Raw genomic sequence first — 16,709 nt, forward strand, 5'->3', positions numbered from 1 at the left:
AATATTTAGAGGTGAAAATATACCGACGATGGATAGTGCACTGATTAAATAAAGCACAAAACCGACAGCAATGTACGTCGTGGTCAGGGCCTAGGCAAGGAATACAATACGAATGAAAATCTTTATAAGGTATTTGCTTTCCACAAGTAATGTAGTAACACTTTACTGACATCGGTAAGGAGCAAGAAAAAGTTTCCCCAAAGAGGTACTTAGCTTTAGGTGAAGACTTTGGTTCTGAAACTCGAAAACGAAAATTTAAGGAGTCTGCCAACTGGCACTTGCGAACTGCTTCTGCTTCGGGCACCGCACGGCAAGAAAGACTGATGTAATGGTGTCGGCTGCATGTTTTATACTCCTGACGACCTGATGTCATGGAAGAAGGGACAGCAACCTAGAAAGGACCCAAGACTGTTAATCAGGCCGACTGAGGGCTACCTGCAAGCAGATAACCCAAATGTAATGACTGCAACAGTGAAACACAAAGAACATCTGTACCAGCTGAGCCACAGTACAAGTTCAATTACAAGCACGCAAATTTTAACAGCACACCGTTAAACCTCAGTTCATGTTGCAATAAACTTGCTCTTAGTAAAGAAGCAGCTCTTGGTAAGAGACACAATGCCACTGACAAAATACCTAGACTGTAAGTATATGACACTTGCTTTAGGTAGCAGGTATTTCAATACAATGAACAAAGCATAACCTGGAATAGTAGTGTTGGTAGAAGCGTTGGTAGTGCAAGCAGTTTCAAGAGTGGGAGGGACAGGGAAGTCCAAGTCTGCATGATGTGGAGGATATGCTGAAAAATAAAACAAGACAGTTTTGAACAACTGTACCATGGCAGTACAATAACTAGAACAGAGCTTTTCAGAAACCAAGCAATAGTAAAAAATCTACACTTACTTTACATAATAGAAATAAATTGGCACTCAGAATAGCTACAGTTCACTGACAAAAAATAAAACAAAATACAATAAAACAAAAAAATAAAGTTAGGTGAGGTACTTTCCCTATATTATTATTAATGAGCAGTACATTCCGGATGCAGTAAGAAAATGTAGGTATGTAAAGCACTTGTCATAATGGCTGATCTTCAAGAAGAGGTAACCGCAATAGTAAATTATAACACTTGTGGTTGGCATGCCACCTTCTGTTCCCTCTTGTCTGCATGTTCCTAATATGGAAGAATGGGGGCAGTTGCGTATGTCTCATGTGATCATTTAATAAAAATGTTTAAACAAGAGAGTAAGGATCAGTGTTGAAATATCATTTGTACTGAATGGGAATTAAGAAAAGTTAGCCATTCACCTGTCACCAAATGTGCTTGTACAGCTTAGTGATAAAGGGAAGCCCTTCTCAGGCCACAATACAAGGCCATCATGAAATGACTGATAACAGAACAGACCCCCCCCCCCTCCAACAAGAGATCTTCTTGGCTACTAATGCCTGGAGAATTAGGAAGGGCACTGAGGTAGTGGGGGTGGTGAAAGCAGTACATATCGCAGAAGTGATGCTTACACATCTGCACTTACTGATGTGTGACCGTGTCCAAACAACTGCACTAATTTCTTCTTAAGGATCACAGCAGCATTACCATTTTTTGACTGAAAAATAAACAAAGGTGCCCTGGTCAAAGGCCTAGGGTGAAGGAATAAACACCTAACAAGGCGGCAGTGGCAAATTACGCCATACTCCTTGAGCATACGTTTAGTTTATGATGAAGTGATGTGGATGAAGGTCCAAGGTGGCTACTTCACAAGACATATCTGAAGGTGGCAGCAATGGTAGTATTTTCCCTTGTTAGTGTGCTTTAACCTGCTACTGTAAGTTTTCTTGCATGGTGATCACTGGAGAAAAAGTACAGTTTTGTACCTACCATAAATGTAGATGTCCGATAGGTATGCATCTGCAGTCATCACATATGAGTTGTCCTGCCTCAGGCAGCCCTTCGGTCGGCCGGATTCCAAAGTCTGGGTCCGGCGTCGGCTGATGTCGCACTTTCCCCGATGTCAGAGCGCCTGGGGTATAAAAGCATCAGCAAACGCCATCTTTCTCAGTTTTTCTTGCCCCAGATGCCAGGTGCCCTCTAAGGAAGGCTAAATTTGGAGAGATGCATTTAAAAATCCAAACATGCACAATAATATAAAAACAAATACACCATAATAGATCCCCCCAGCTAGCTATAAGAGGGGTAAGTACCCAAGAAATACCACAGAGGGGAGGGTAAACCTGACTGCAGATGCATACCTATCTGACATCTACATTTATGGTAGGTACAAAACTGTACTATGTCCTTCAAGGATGCATCTGCAGTCATCACATATGGGTAGAATACCACAGCCAATCTAGGGGTGGAGGTACTACGTAAAGGATGGTGTAGCTAAAATGCCCTGCAGGACTGCCGTAGCAAAGCCTGCTCTGGATCTGGAATATAAAGGTAAATTGTAATGCTTGGCAAATGTATGCACGGAGCTCCATGTAGCAGCTTCTAAAATGTCCTTGGTAGCCACCCCTCTTAAGAAGGCTGTGGAGGTGGCTGTGGCTCTCGTGGAATGAGGTCTAATGTTAGCTGGCACAGTTTTTCCATGAAAGGAGTAACAAAAACGAATGCAATTCCCTATCCATTTTGAAATTGTCTGTTTGGAAATTGCTTTTCCTTGTGTACCAGCAGCATATGCTACCAACAGCTGGTCAGTTTTTCTGTAACTTCTAGTTCTGTCCAAGTAGTAGCGCAACTGTCTGTGTATGTCCAGGGTGTGCAGAAGTTTCTCCCCTTTGTTTTGTGGGTTTGGAAAGAAGGTAGGCAAGTGAATAGCTTGATTTAATGAAACCCTGGATACTACCTTTGGCATAAATGTAGGATTGGTTCTCAATGAAACTCTGTCCTGATGAAAAATAAGGAATGGCTGCACTGCCATAAGGGCCTGTAACTCAGATACTCTTCTTGCTGAGGTTATGGCCAGAAGGAAAGCAGTCTTCCAAGACCGGAACTGTAGTTCTGCAGATGCTGCTGGTTCAAAGGGAGGCAGTGTTAGTTTTTCCAACACGAAGTTAAGGTCCCAAGTAGGTAGAGGTGGTTTCCTTGGAGGATTGATGTTTTTGATTCCTCTTAGAAACTGTCTTAGGAGAGGATGAGAGAAGACAGGTGGATCAGTATTGTACTCTGCTGAAATTGCTGAAGCATGAATTTTAATGGAAGAGTAAGACAGACCACTGTGGAACATTTCTGCCAAGTATTCCAGGATATGTGCCATGTTCATCACTGTCGCATCTAGGCCCTTTGTGGTGTTCCAAATGTGAAATCTTTTCCATTTTGCTGAATATGCCTTTCTTGTGGAAGGCCGGCGAGCTTCCATAATAATATCTTTCACTCTCTGGGATAGCTTGTCCTGAGGAGGAGTCAAGGTATTTTCCAGGCTGTTAGTTGCAAGGTTTTCAGGTTGGAATGCAGAGTTTTGTAATTGTGCTGTGTCAGTAGAAGTGGCCATAGAGGAAGAGGCCATGGTTTCGTGCGTGACAGGCTCTTTAACAGTGGGTACCAGTGCTGTCTTGGCTAGTCCGGAGCTATCAGAATCGCTTTCGGCTACTCTGTCCTGATCTTCAGTAAAACCTTGGTCATTAATGGGAGAGGTGGAAATGCATACACTGTTAGAGTTCTCCAGCTGAAAGAGAGGGCGTCCACTTTCCATGCTTGTGGGTGGTATGTCCTTGAGCAGAATTTCTTCAGTTGATGATTGTGGGGGGAGGCGAAAAGATCTAAGTCCGGCCTCCCCCATGATTGTGTTATCTGTAGAAAGATGTCTGGGTGCAGCATCCATTCGTGTGCATCCATGACATTTCTGCTTAAGCTGTCCGCCAGTATATTGTCTTTCCCTGGCACAAACTGGGATTGTAGCTGTATATTGAGTTTCAAGGAAAGTTCCCATAGATTCATTGCCAGCCTGCAAAGTGGATAGGAATGGGTGCCTCCTTGCTTGTTTATGTACCACATAACCGTGGTGTTGTCTGTCCTTATTAGCAGATGGCCATGATGCAGAAAGGGTTTGAAGGCTTCGACTGCATGTATCACTGCCAGCATTTCCTTTTGGTTTATGTGCATGCATAGCCCTTTTTGTGACCATAGACCTTGAATGCATCTGGCCTCCATGTGCGCTCCCAATCCGTGGTCTGAAGCGCCTGTTGTAATGGTTTGGCTGGCTATTGGTTTGCTGAAAGGCAGACCCCTGTTTGACTGGCTTGCTTGAGCCCACCACAGAAATTCCTTTTGAAGGCATGGAATGAGTGGTATCAAAGTTTCCAGGCTGTGACTGTGCTGAGTCCATAAACTCCTTAGGTACCATTGTAGTTTCCTCATATGTAGTCTTGCTTGCGGAATCAGAAGGATGCAAGAAGCCATGTAACCCAGGGCCTGCAGGATTTTCCTTGCAGTCAGCTGGGTTTGTCTTGTCAGATTTTTGAAGTAATCTGGTAGTTGACTTTGTTTTTCTTCTGTGAGGAAGCCATTTGGGTGGTTGTATCTAGATCTGCACCCAGAAAGGTTATTCTTTGGGATGGAACAAGTCTTGATTTGTGAAAGTTGACTGTATATCCCAAGGCCTGAAGTAGGTGGATGGCATAATTCAAGTGTTTTACCAAAGTTTGTTGGCTGTCCGCTTGTACAAGGCAGTCGTCCAGATATGGGTATATTTGAATCCCCTGAAGTCTGCAGTGTGCAATTACTGATGCCAGGCATTTCGTGAATACTCTGGGTGCAGTAGATAAGCCAAAGGGCAATGCTGAGAATTGATAATGCTCTGACCCTGCAAGAAATCTGAGGTGTCTTCTGCAACTTTGTCTGATAGGGACATGCAGGTATGCCTCCTTGAGGTCTAGAGTTACCAGCCAAGACCCCTTGCCCAGCATAGGAAGGAGCTGCTGTAGAGTCAGCATTTTGAACTTTGGCACAATGAGATAAGTATTCAGTGCGGACAAGTCGAGAATAGGCCTCCATTGTTTTTCTTTTCTTGGAACAAGGAATAGTCTTGAATAAAATCCTTGGCCTTGTTCTGAGGGAGGAACCTTTTCTATAGCTTTCATTTGCATTAAGCTGGAGATTTGTTTCAAAGCCTCTGCCCTTTGATTCGGTGGCAGGTCTGGCATGCCTTTTCTTTTTGGTAATGTGTGAAAATGGAACCTGTATCCTTTGTCTATTATTTGTAGTGTCCATTTGTCCCTTGTAATACTGTGCCAATTTTCTGAGAATAAAGAAAGCTTTCCGCCCAAAGGTGCTTCCAACTGAGCCCTGGTTGGCGGTGTCAAAGTAAAGTCATTGAGCCTGTCCTTGTGCAGCAGTTGAAGGTCCTGCATTACCTCTCTGGTTGGGAGGCTGCCATTGACGTCCTCTGTAGGAGCCTCTAGCTTGCCCTCTACCTCTGGCACGCCTGTTCTTGCCCCTCTGAAACCTCTCTGTGTCTGGAAAGGACCGATTCTTGGAAGGCCAATTCCTGCTGAATCTCGGTGGTTGTACTTGTAGAAAATCCTTGACTGTTTGTATGGATTTTGCCTTTTCTTCAAATTTCTTTAGGACCTCCTGAGCCGTGGAGCCAAATAACTTTTGCTTTTCCAGAGGAGCATCCAGCAGCTTTGCTTTAACATGGTCTGGCAGAGTTTGTTCCTTCAGCCAAGCATGCCTACGTATGACTGCGCCAGTCATAGCTGACCTACATGAAGCTTCCAATGCATCATAACCACCTTGCAAGAAATGGTTGCTAACCTGTTGTGAGTTATGTACCAGATCCTGAAGTGACTTGCGATCTAGGGGGTCAGGGGAAGTTTTTTATGCAATTTATCTAACAAATACTCTTGGTACTGTATCATATGAAATTGACAATTTAATGCCCTCATAGAAAGAGTAGCAGAAGTATACACTTTTTTACCCCATCTCTCTAAAGCTCTGGACTCCCTTTCAGAGGGGAGAGGATTTTTAGCAGTGGCAGCTGCAACCCCTTTAGGGCCCTGGGAAATAGTTTCTGGATCAGCAGAGTGGGCCTTGTAAAGGTAAAGATGCGAGTCCGGGACCCTGTAGTACCTATCAGGTTTGGCAGGAGCCGGAGGGACAGAATCAGGGGTTGTTCTAGAGTCAGAGTACACATCATCAATGACATTCAAAACAGGAGGAATGGCTAAAGGCCTATGCTGAGGCAAATGTAAAAAGGTCCTTAATCTTTTCCTGGAATCCGAGAATTCTTGGCCCTGCCATTGGAAATGCTCTCTCATGGTGTGCAGTGTCTCCCCAAAGGAAAACTCTTCAGGAGGGGAGGCCGAGGGAATAGATTCCTCTGCATCAGAATCCTCGTAGGCCGAAAAAGCCTCCTCTTGGTGGTCCGAGAGAGTAGAGCCATCAGAGGCCTCATCTGAGGAGTGGGGATCAGAGGGCTCAACCCTGGGCCTTTTGTCTGGAGGAGGTTGAGAGCCCCTGTCCGGATGAGGTTGAGAGCCCCTAATTAAGGAGATAAGATCCTCTGCTAAGCTTAGAATCTGTGAACCAGTAGAGGGTCCCAGAGGGATAACCTTGGGAGGCAAAGCTTTTGAGAGTTTAGCAGCTTTAGCCCTGGAGAATGCCTTAATGGACATGGATGCAGGAGGCCTGGCTGCACCACGTGCCTGGCCGTGGTTTCAGCCGAAACCGTGGCCCGCATGTGTCGGTCCTTGTCCTTCCGTTTCTTAACTAAATGAGAAGTTGGAGTCTCCGACGGCACCTTATACGAAAAACTAGCCCCAAAAAATTCCTCTGCAAACTCCGCCCGACGTCTAAGAGTGCGTCAGTTGAAGGAAGCACAGGCTGAACAGGCCGAGATGTCATGGTCTGGGCCTAGACAGGGTAGGCAGTAAGAGTGGAAATCCTTATGAGGTATTTGTTTCCCACAAGTTAAAGCAAGTGGCACCAAAAACACTAATAACCAAACAGATCCACCACAGTCCACAAGCGCAAATAAATCCAGTCCTTGAAGTACGTAAAATAGAAGTTTAATCAGCGAAGTCAGTAAAACACACCAACCAGAACGCATACAGGACGTTTTCGTCTTCAACTTTATCAATACACAATGAAACAACTTTTGAGTCTGTATATATATATATATATATATATATATATATATATATATATATATATATATATATATCCCAAAATTCCCTCCAAATCAGGCTAATTATCCAATAAAAACTTGTCAATATCAACCAATGTATTTTGTAACTAGTCAAAATAAGTTAACAAACAAACCACAAACATTAATACATAAAATTTCCTATTACTGCCTATAAATACATAATAAATATATATATAAAATCATTTAATACATATAATAAATACATATTAAAAACATCCATAAATGAACTTTCCATTAAAAAACAATTATTAACTTTATCTGACATTGGCTTGAGGCAAGAAAGAGTCCCCAATGGGGTACTTAGCTTTTTGAAGTCTTTGGTAGCTGAATTACAGGAGCTGGCTGACCGGCACTTGCGAACTGCTTCTGCTTCGGGCACCACGTGGCAAGAAAGACTGAGGAAGATGGCGTCGGCTGATGCTTTTATACCCCAGGCGCTCTGACGTCGGGGAAAGTGCAACATCAGCCGACGCCGGACCCAGACTTTGGAATCCGGCCGACCGAAGGGCTGCCTGAGGCAGGACAACCCATATGTGATGACTGCAGATGCATCCTTGAAGGACATCAAAATGCAGTAAGTGTCAGCCATTTAGACAGAGTTTATTTGGAGACTGGTCTGCCCTACTAACCAGGTATAAAGGGCAAAGTGCTATTCTACTTGTCTGAGGTCTTTGTCAAGACAATACCTTAATGTCTATGTAGGTTCATCAGACATAGCAGTCTTTCTTCTCTATTCTGAGGTTTAAGGTAGAAGACTGGAAGATGGAGGCCTAGTTTACGGTGAGGTCTGAACCCACCTTGAGTGTAGCGGTGAGACTAGTTCTGTGCATCACCCTCATTATCCTTATGAGAAACCGTGTAGGGTTTTTCGCATATCAGAGCCTGCAGTTCTTGAAATCTGCTTGGCTGAAGTCACAACTCTCAGTAACAATGCCTTCAAGGACAGAAACTTTACAGCAGTTGTGCCAGCTGTTTCAAAGGAAGGTGGAGGCAATTTTTATGTAGAACTGATGTCCCAAAGATGAGGTCTAGTCTCTTTCAGAGCCCTCAAGTGGACTCCCTTTAAAACTTAATTGACTGAAGAAATCAGACAGTGGGAGATCCAGGGGCAGTAAAATATATGGTCAAAACAGCACAACTAACCTCTGGCTACAAGGATGACAGCTACACTGATCGGGTCTCGCCAGCAGACTGCAAAGCTGCAGTGGGAGAATGAATGGGCACAAGATCCACGGCAGAAACTATCATTAGCAGACAAAAATGCCACCAAAAAGAAAAAAAGTTCTCAGTTCAAGGAATTATGGTTGCCTTGGCCAAAAATGTGATGTTAGTCCACAGTGATGGGGAATCTATGACATGCTGTGTCTAAGGTGACACTCCACAACGTTTTGGGTGACACGCCAGCAATTACCTACACCCGAGTTACCAAAGACACTACTTTTGCAATTGTTAGTCATGTAAAGTGTACTGAATTTTGTGCAAGGAGCTTTTGACATGGCAAACCCAAAAGGTCCGTCATCACCGTTTAGGATGTGGTTTGTTCTGTCTCATCTGTTCTGGTGAAGGACCTTCAAGAGAAAAGGAAATGTGGGAATATGTAAGGCAGCACCCTGTTTCATACAAATGAAGAGGCATTTACTGCCTAGGCCTCCTTGCCAAGTTGCAGAGATGATGCCTTGTTTGATGATGTACCGCATCACTGCGACAGGACTGTAATTGCTCAAAACTCTAGGCCTCCATGTTAAGTAAAAAAATTGAAGCAAATACACTAGGGCTAGCATCACTATGGACATGGATATACTTAATCCTGTGCTGGCCATTCCATCTCCCCTGGGACTTCCAAGCTAAACTACGAGCTCTGCAGTTAAAATCTGATACACATGTGGCCCAGGTTTGTATTCTCTGGAGGAATAAGAATGTCATACGGGAGTTTGCCAACATTCAAGGTGCCAGCATTGGAACTCCTTTTGGATGACCAAAATGAGTGGAATAACTTCTATGATGAAATGAATGTATATACTGCTATCATCATACCTTTCCTGAGACACCATATCATCTTCCTCTTGTGAAGTCTATTCAGTGGGATCAAGAGTATAGAGGCTGATGGAATGTAACAAGCGGGTAGATTTTTAAAATCCCCTACAGAACACTTTTTTAGAAATGGTGGTAAATAAAGAAATGATTCTTCTATGTTGGGTATAGGATCGGAATTGTCCTGACATAGCAAGCTCTTACTAAATGTAATACTATTGGCTCCAAAAAAGGAAATGCTAGGAAAATGGAAATCAAAACATAAATCAACTGTAACCGAGGTACTGAATATTATAAAGGAGATAAAAGAACTGGAAGAAGGATGTTTAGAAAAGGGAAGAAGCAAATTACATAGAAATAAATATAATTTTTGGGAACAATACAAGTAATATAGTGTTTAGGAGGAAATGAAATTTAAGGAAAAGCAGGACTTGAGCCATTTATGTTATAGTGCATGAAAACCCTTAACATGTGTACTGCATAAAATATAGCTTGTTTTTTCTTCTACTACTGCATATGTCCTATGGTCACTTTTAATTCCATGTTTAATAATGTTTAAAAAAAAAAGTCAGTAACTGACTAGTCATTACACACATGGATGCAAACAAAGAAGAAACATGGGTAAGAGAGAGAAAAATCCCCCAAAAAAAGGAGAAGAAAAAAACTGGGAAGTACCTTGCAGCTCTGTGACAAGAAGTTCACTTTCAGCTTTAGTACAGCAGAGGATTTCCAGTAATATAGAATGAAAATAAATGAAACAATCTCAGAGGTGTTTCAAATAAGTAAATTACTGTAGTAATACAAAAGCAAATAAAGTCAAATAAAAAATGGTAACTATTCAGATGAGACGATAAAAATTGCAGAAATCAGGGGTTGAAATGAAGGAAGTACTGGCTGAATACGAGGCAACTGAATAGGTATCCTAGAGCAGGATTTGTTAACGGAGAGGGCACATGTGTATGCTCCAAATCTAGTCATGAGAAAGCAGCAGTGATGTACAGATGCAGCCATACCAGTAGGAAGAGCTACTTCTCACAAAACGTGGCAGAGATGAAAAGTACTGCAAACCGGAGGCACCAAAGTGTTTTTATACTTGTTCATCAAAAAACAGGCAGAAGTTTATCCCTGCAATCAGAGGATGTCAAGAAGCAGGTGTGATTCTCAGGTTGCTACATTCAGCTACAGAAAAATAATTTCATCCAAAAGGATCAAAAACATTTTTTGGATGCACAACAGCCTAAAGGAAATTAAAGTTTACGTGACAGAGTATGTAAAGTCAGCAAGCTGAAGGGGACTCTGCTTCTCATTATTCTGTCAATATCAACACCCAAAGACAGACTGTCAGTGAAACATTTTTCCATTTCTCCAAAGGAAAACACAGAGTTGCAAAAAAGCCCAGTCTAGAAAAAAAAAATGAGTACCTTGACTTGAACCACAGACTGATATTGTGAGGCTGAAATGATCGATCAAAAATACAAGAGCAGCATGAAATTAGTGAATAAACAGGTAGACTGTAAAGCATCACTCCCATTAGGTGTAATTTAGATGTTCATAGGTAGGTACTAGGTACTAGGCTATCTGCCCGAGGACATTTATAAGCCTAGCCAGAGTGTGTCGGCTTTCGCCACCCCATTGATTAACTGATCCTCTGTCAAGCAAAGCCAATGTAGTGATCCTAGGGGTGTATTTTCTGTTACCCATCCACTCGTCAAGGTTTCTCTTGAAGAGTGTTAGTGAGGGGCTCTGCCTGATGTAATTTGGAATTTTGTTCCAAAGCATGGGGAGTCTCTGTGACAGGAATCTATCCCTTCAGCATGTTCTATTGATTTTTGTGGTGGGGTTTAGCTCACTAGAGCGTGTAGCTCGCAGTGACTTGGATTTCTTTAGGTGGAGCATGTCCATCAATTCTGAGTTGGACATGGCTTTGTAAGTCAGGCAGAGATCACCTCTGAGTAAGCGATATGCCACTGAGTACAGCCGGAGTTTTTTTTATTCGGGCTGCATAGGATGTATGTTTGAGGCCAGTAATCCTCTTGGTGAGGTACTTTTGTGGTCTTTCCAGCTGTTGGAAGTGTCTTGAGAGGTACATCCCAAATGGGGCATTGTACTCTATGATGGGTCTAATGAGTGACGAGTAGAGGGGCACTATAACCTCTTTATTTCTAGATGCGAACCCTTTAGTAATTAGATGGGCCACATAGAAGGATTTCCTTACTACTTTGACAATATGATTGTCAAAGGAGAGATTACTATCTACCTGGGTCCCCGATCTCTTATTACCTCTTTTGTATTAAGGGGGCTGCCACCTATGTGGTAATTTGTGGGCATTTTGTTTTTCCCAAATGGGATAACTATGCATTTTTTGGCATTTAGCTTGAGGCCATGACTTTGACACCAGGTGTCCGTCTCAGTAAGGCCCTTTTGGAGGATGTTCGTGTCAGCTGGAGAGTCAATTATGGCTCCCAGTTTGCAGTCATCGACGAACTTGGTTAGCCATAGTCCTCCTGTGTTTGCCTGTACTTCTGAGAAGTATATGCCGAATCGTAGGGGTCCCAGGACTGAGCCTTGCGGGACACCACTTGCGACTGGTTTAGAGCCGGACCTGGAGCCCGCTATTCTTACCGTGTGAGTTCTGTCTGTAAGCCAGTTGGCAACCCATCTTGTGACATAGGGATTTATGTTCAGGCTGGTGAGTTCTTCTGTAATGCCAGAGTGGGGAATGGTGTCGAAAGCCTTGGCGAGGTCAAGGTAGGCTGTGTCAACCACCTGTCCTCGTCTATGGCCTTGGTGACTGTCTCAAAGAAGTCAACCAGATTTAGTAGGCATGATCTGCCCCTTAAAGCCGAACTGGGTCAGGTCAAGTGTTTGGAGGGTCCCAATGTCTTTGTTAATGAGTTCCATGATGACGTGCTCCATAGCCTTGCAGACCAGGCTAGTCAGGTTTATGTGGCGATAGTTACCAGGGTCAGTTGTGGCCCCTCCTTTGTGGAGAGGAATAACTGTTGCTGTGAGCCATTCTATGGGCATGTGGCCTGTGGAGAGGCTGAGGCTGAACGGTGTGTTTAGGTGGGGGGTTAGTTTGTTCTGTAGTTCATGCAAGATGCAGCCTGGGACACTATCTGGTCCCATTGACGCTGTGTTTTTGGCTTTTGAAAGGGCTGTTTTCACCTGTGCGTCTTTGATTTTTGGGACACTACACTTTTCCGGTATTTTTGTGGGCCCTTTTGGAGGTGAGAGGGGGGTGAAGTTTGCCCTGAATCTATCTGCCAGGATGTTGTCAATATCAGTAGGTTCAGTATATTTTGTGCTATTTTGCACTAGTTCAGTGCATATCTGCGAGTTGCCACTTAGATTCTTAACATAGCTAAAGAAGGCTTTGTGGTTATCTTTTGAATCCTTGGCTATTTTTCTTTCAAAGTTAGCCTTGGATGACTTCATGAGGGACCTTAGTTTCTTACTGATACTGATCAGGGATGTCTTTCCTTCTTGGGATTTGCTTTTTTTCTCCTTCTATTGTATAGCCTGTTTAATGCAGGGGTCCACCAAACTGGCTTCCTTCTCTTAGAGGAGTGAGTCTTGGTTTTACTAGGGATGGCACGATCCATGCATCCTTGTAGGTGCTCAGAGTGCATTTGCAAAGGTTTCTGCATCTTGGGCAGCTTTATCCTTTAGCGTGGGGGCTGTGAAACTTACCACCTCTGTCTTAAGTAAGGTGAAGTTTCCTTTAGAAAAGTTTTTTACTGTGATTTCCTTAGTTGGGGGTGGTGGTGGAGCGTGGACATCCAGAGTGATTAGTTTATGGTCTGATCTAACCAATGACGGGTTGACCTCTGGTGTGGAACACCTGTCGCCCATGTTGGTGACGACCAGGTCCAATATGTTTTCACCTCTGGTAGGGGAGTTTACCAGCTGATCCAGGGCATGTGAGTTGATGAATTCCAGGATGCGCTGGGCCTGGGAATTAGTACTCGAGTAGTTTTCCCAGTGAATGGTAGGGTAATTGAAATCGCCCAATATCAGGGTGTTCAGTAGGACCTTCATGTTTTCCAGCGTCTCCAGAAAGATGGAGTGGTGGTCCTGGGTCATGAAGGGTGATCTGTAGCAGGCCAAAGTTTGCATTGCAGATTTGCCCGATGTTAGTTGCACATGGATGATCTCAGAGGTATCATGCTGCGCCACTAACATGGAGGTGTAGGTATCCTTGATGAATATGGATACACCCCTCCTTTTGTGTTTCGGTCCATGTTCTGTGGCCAAAACGTGTGGTATGAGTTGTAGCCCGGTAGTGCTGGGGTGCTCTCTGGAGCCTTGAACCAGGTTTCAGTTACTGCACGGATGTCGGCGTTCTCCACACAGAGGAGTGCTTCGAGTACGTGCATTTTGAGATTTAAACTCCTGGCGCTGAGTAGCATAACCATCAGTTTTTTGTTAGTTTTGCTGTATACGGAGATGGGTTTGACTTTTGAGCCTTGCCTAAAAAAGGCACTATGGGGGCAGCAAGAGCCTTGGCCAGTATTTGAAAGCCTAGGGGAGACAGGTGCAAGCCATCTCTTGAGAAGCTTGTCGAGCATGTCGTCCCAAGCTGACAGACACTGGATCCCGTTTGACACCAGAAGCTTAGCCAATTGTTGAAATTGATAATTTTTTCTTTATACTGAGGTATCATTCTTGGTGAGGGCAGGATGCTACTCAGGGTCAGGGTCATACCAGCCTGGGCTGGATGATCAGAGAGCTTTTCCATGTCTCTTTTCATGTAGTCCAGGGAGGTACGTCTCAGGTCATTCACACCAACATGAACAATGACAAGTCATATTTGTACTTGTTCTGGAGTGACCTAAGTGCTTGTGTTATGTGGTGGAATCTGGCTCCCGACAGGCAGCTAACAGTAACCTTACGCTTGTCCAGCCTAGTGAGTGGGACGTCAGTGTGCCTGATTACTACTGTGTTAGGTATGTTATTTCGCCTTAAGGGCTGTGATTGTGCGGCACACTGATTTTGTGTTTTATGTGTTGTCTGGCTTGTGACGGGAAGTCCAGGTTGTTTGGGCGTCTGCTTTGGAGGTCTCTGAAGCTTTTGCAGGTTTTTATTTAGAGCCTCCAAGTATGATTTTGTGTATTTATCTGTATTTTTTGTCAGTGCAGTTTTAGTAGGTCTGTGTGCGGCTGGAGGTGTGGTGCAAGTGTTAACCTTCTCCTCTTCACTGTCTGTTCCCAGTCTTGGGTGGAGACAGCTTAGCTTCCAGTTTGGCTGTATAATTGCATCTCTCGCATATATGTTTTGTGGTAGGAGGAGAGAGTTGTCTGTGTACATGAGGCAGTTGTAACATTGCCTCAGGATACCCAGATTCACCAGTTGGACTAGAGAGTGCACCTGAATTTGCCCTTTGGTCATGCCTGAATAGTAGGGTGAGCTGCTTAGTCTCGGTTGGTGAGCGGTGAAAACAGCCTTGTCCTGCTGGGCAATCAGTGTCAGGGTATATTAGTGCTTGCTATTAGGTCTGAGCAAGTGCTGGGCTGGAAATGCTTTTTGAGTGCTTAGGTGACTAGTTTCAAGGGAAAAACTCATGAGGAGACTTAGTGGAGCTGGGAATAATTTAACAGTAGCTAATCGGCATTGCCCGATGTGCAAAACCATGCAAACACGGTTTTAACAGTAGGGAAATGAAAGAGATCAAAATTAGCCCAAAATGGCCAATAAACTACTAACTTCTGGGTTGGAGCCACTCCTCCAAGAACAGATAGGTTGCTCAAAGTTTCCCCTATCTCACAGGTGAACAGAGAAACTTCCTTCTATCCAAGTAAGGTATGGGCAACTCAGAAACTAGTATCACAGCCCGGAATTCAGCACTAGCCTGAAAACTGGACTACACTAGCTTAGAAAGGCGGGAAACGAGGAATTTTTTTTTTTTTTAAAAGATAAGGCAAAACAGTAAAAAATACACTTAAAACAGCTTTAAACTACAAACGATCAGAAAAGGCCATCACATTTTAGTGTGTAGCCTACAACAGTTAAACAAGTTATTTAAAAAAAAACTTTTTAAAAGTGCAGGCAGTCAAATAAGTACAATATGTGAAAAAAACAAGCTTTTAAACCACAATAAACGCTGGAAAATCAGCGTTTAGGCGGAAAACAGTTAAATACAGCAAGAAAGTACAGAAAAAGTACAGTTGTGTACACTTACCATAAATGTAGATGTTCAAGTTTATTCACTGTTGCAGTCATTACATTTGGGTAATCTGCTGGCAGGTTGTCCTCAGTCGGCCTGAATATCAAAGTCTTGGGTCCTGCGCATTGGTTGCCGTCTCCTCTTCCATGACGTCAGGTCGTCAGGGGTATAAAACATGCAGCAGACGGCATTTTATTCAGATTTTCTTGCCCCAGATGTCAGGTGCCCCCCAAATGGGGAGCAAAAATATGTCTATATGAATAAATAACAATATATATATAAATGCACTTTAGCAACATAAACTTTACCTTAATCTAAAAGCAAATACACCACAAAGACTTTAGAATATAGTGAAGGAAAGAGAAGTTCTAGAAGATAAAGGGGGATGGCGGGTGGGTAACCCGGACTGCAACAGTGAATACACTCGAACATCTACATTTATGGTAAGTGTACACAACTGTACTACGTTCTTAGTGTTTCACTATTGCAGTCATTACATTTGGGTAGAATCCCAAAGCTATGGATGGGAGGATGGAACTAAATAGCATTAGGGTTGGCTATAAGGCCCTGCAGAACTGCAGTGGCAAAGCCTGCCCTGGACTTAGAGAAGAGAGGCAAATGATAATGCTTTGTAAAAGTATGAACAGAGCTCCAAGTAGCAGCTTCTAGAATGTCTTTGGTTGGAACTCCTCTGAGAAAGGCTGCTGAGGTAGAGGCAGCCCTAGTGGAATGTGACCCGATTGCCTTGGGCACTGGTTTACCATGATGCAAGTAGCAGAAACAAATGCAGTGGCTTATCCACTTAGAAACAGTCTGCTTTGATATGGCCTTTCCCTCTGATCCTGAAGCAAATGCCACCAGTAGTTGCTCAGACTTTAGAGATTTGGTCCTGTTCAAGTAGAATCTTAGTTGTCTGTGTACGTCCAATGAATGCAGACTCCGCTCCCCCTTGTTCTGCAGATTTGGGTAAAACATTGGCAGGTGAATAGTTTGGTTAAGAGCCACATTGGATACCACCTTAGGCATAAATGAAGGATTAGTCCTGAGGGACACCCTGTCCAGGTAAAATGTAATAAAAGGCTCCACAGTTATGAGGGCCTGTAGTTCTGAAACCCTTCTTGCTGAAGTGATTGCCAAAAGGAAAGCTGTTTTCCAAGATAAAAACTTTATATCCACACTAGCTGCTGGTTCATAAGGAGGCAGGGTGAGTTTTTCCAGCACAAACTTGAGGTCCCATGTAGGAGTTGGTGATCTTCTGGGAGGCCTTAAATTTTTGGCCCCTCTATGATACTGTTTTAGCAGAGGATGAGAAAATATGAGAGGCTCCGTGTTGTAATGAACCAAGATGGCAGAGGCATGGAGTTTTA

The 16,709-nt window shown here is 43.5% G+C and overlaps 1 protein-coding gene across 1 annotated transcript in view; it reads right to left on the bottom strand.

Moving 5' to 3' along the window:
• Positions 1-16,709, bottom strand: part of GREB1L (GREB1 like retinoic acid receptor coactivator) — a 3,215,862-nt gene that overhangs the window by 2,174,688 nt on the left and 1,024,465 nt on the right. The window contains exon 4 of the mRNA XM_044065377.1: positions 704-799. Coding sequence (XP_043921312.1) covers positions 704-799 — 96 coding nt within the window. The remainder of the gene's footprint in view (positions 1-703; positions 800-16,709) is intronic.

This window comes from Protopterus annectens, chromosome 3.part0, assembly GCF_019279795.1.
Source record: "Protopterus annectens isolate FY-2018-M chromosome 3.part0, PAN1.0, whole genome shotgun sequence".
Classification (NCBI taxonomy): domain Eukaryota; kingdom Metazoa; phylum Chordata; order Ceratodontiformes; family Protopteridae; genus Protopterus; species Protopterus annectens.